Genomic DNA, 2,081 nt, shown 5'->3' on the forward strand with positions numbered 1-2,081 from the left:
CTTTTCAATATTGTTTATATCCGTACAATTTTTCTCAAGGATAAAAGCTTTCCTGTGAAATAAGGTGTAAACACTCATTACAAGTTTTGCCATATTCTTCACACTTCTAGGAGTTTTGGTAGCATTAATTCTCACATTTCATACATTTCTAAGGTTTCACACTAATATAATTTATTTTTCCGTATACAAAAGTTGGAGGTGGTAAGCACTGTCGCATCTTTCAGGTTTGTAGAGTTCCTCTTCAGCATGAATTATTGCCATGTCTCTTAAGAATTAAGAACTTTTGGCTGGTGTGGTGGCTCATGCCTGTAATCCCAACACTTTAGGAGGCTGAGATGGGTGGACCACCTGAAGTCAGGAGTTTGACACCAGTCTGGCAAACATGGCAAAACCCCATCTCTACTAAAAATACCAACATGAGCTGGGCGTGGTGCTGGGCACCTGTAATCCCAGCTACTTGGCAGGCTGAGGCAGGAGAATGGCTTGAACCCAGGAGGCAGAAGTTGCCATGAGCCGAGATCGTGCCATTGCACTCCAGCCTGGGTGAGAAGAGTGAAACTCAAACTTGCAGGGTTTCTGTCCAGTATAAATTATGTGTAATAAGGGTTGAGAACTTCCTTAAAAAGCTTTGTAACATTCTTTATATTTGTAAGGTTTATATTCCATATAAATTCTCATAGAGTCGAGGGCTGGTTAAAGGCTTTCCCACATTCACCACATTCATAGGGTTTGTCTCCAGTATGAATTATCTTATGCTTATTAAGGGTTGAGGAACATTTAAAAGATTTTCCACATTCTTTGCTATGTAGGGTTTCTGTCTAATATGAATTTTCTTATGTTTATTAAGGGCTGAGGTGCAGTTAAAAGCTTTGCCACATTCTTCACATTTGTAGGGTTTCTCTCCAGTATGAATTATCTTATGTGTAGTAAGGGGTGAGGACTGGCTAAAAGCTTTGCCACATTCTTCACATTTGTAGGGTTTCTCTCCAGTATGAATTATCTTATGTTGAGTAAGTTTTGAGGACCGGTTAAAACCTTTGCCACATTCTTCACATTTGTAAGGTTTCTCTCCAGTATGAATTGTCTTATGTTCAGTTAGAGTTGAGAATGCAGTAAAGGCTCTGCCACATTCTTCACACTTGTAGGGTTTCTCTCCAGTATGAGCTCTCTTATGTTTAGAGAGGCTTGAGTACCAAGTAAAGGTTTTGCCACATTCATCACATTTGTAGGGTACATCTCCAGTATGAACTCTCTTATGTTTAGTAAGGTTTGAGGAACGGTTAAAAGCTTTGCCACATTCCTCACATTTGTAGGGTTTCTCTCCAGTATGAATTATCTCATGTTTAGTAAGGGTTGAGGATGAAATAAAGGCTTTGCCACATTTATCACACTTGTATGGTTTCTCTCCAGTATGAATTTTCTTATGTGAAAAAAGGGTTGCGGGGTGGTTAAAAGCTTTGCCACATTCTCTACATCTGTAAGGTTTCTCTCCAGTATGAATTATCTTATGTGTAGTAAGGTTACAGGACTGCTTATAGGCTTTGCCACATTCTTCACATTTGTAGCGTTTCTCTCCAGTATCAATTTTCTTATACGTAGTACGGGTTGAAGACTGGTTAAAAGTTTTCCCATATTCTATACATTTAAAAGGTTTTTTTCCAGTATCTCTTATCTTATGTCTGTTTGAATTTGAAAATTTAGGCAAGAATTTCACATACTCATCACAATGAAATATTTTTCTCTGGGTAGTTGTCAAACATTGTTTAAGTCCATTATAACCTCTTTTGTGTACCGGACACTCATCTACACTTTCACAGCTTTTTTTTAACTGTAAATTGTCATGTCCACATTTTTCATATCTTCTTGGTATCACTTTTTGGAAAGAATCTTTTATGCTCTGCTCTGACCAAACGTCTTGGGCAAAATGAGAACACATAACTGAAAGAAAAAATAAAAACACATTACTTCAATTGCTAGACTCAGATAAATATACTTTACAAATCTAATCTATAAAATTATACAAACTACATAAGGAAGATGACATAGCAAAATACCACAAGCTGTAATTTCTTCCTGGACAT

General features: G+C 37.2%; 1 protein-coding gene across 1 annotated transcript; it reads right to left on the reverse strand.

Annotated features, from left to right (window-relative positions):
* Nucleotides 1-745: 745 nt before the first annotated feature.
* ZNF506 (zinc finger protein 506) lies at nt 746-1,936 on the reverse strand. The gene is made up of 2 exons (XM_011925891.1): nt 1,036-1,936; nt 746-867 (listed from the first exon to the last, which is right to left on the reverse strand). The coding sequence occupies exons 1-2, from the start codon at nt 1,934-1,936 to the stop codon at nt 746-748; spliced, it is 1,023 nt and encodes a 340-aa protein (XP_011781281.1).
* Between the last annotated feature and the right edge of the window lie 145 nt (nt 1,937-2,081).

This window comes from Colobus angolensis, unplaced genomic scaffold (assembly GCF_000951035.1).
Source record: "Colobus angolensis palliatus isolate OR3802 unplaced genomic scaffold, Cang.pa_1.0 Scaffold66, whole genome shotgun sequence".
Lineage (NCBI taxonomy): Eukaryota > Metazoa > Chordata > Mammalia > Primates > Cercopithecidae > Colobus > Colobus angolensis.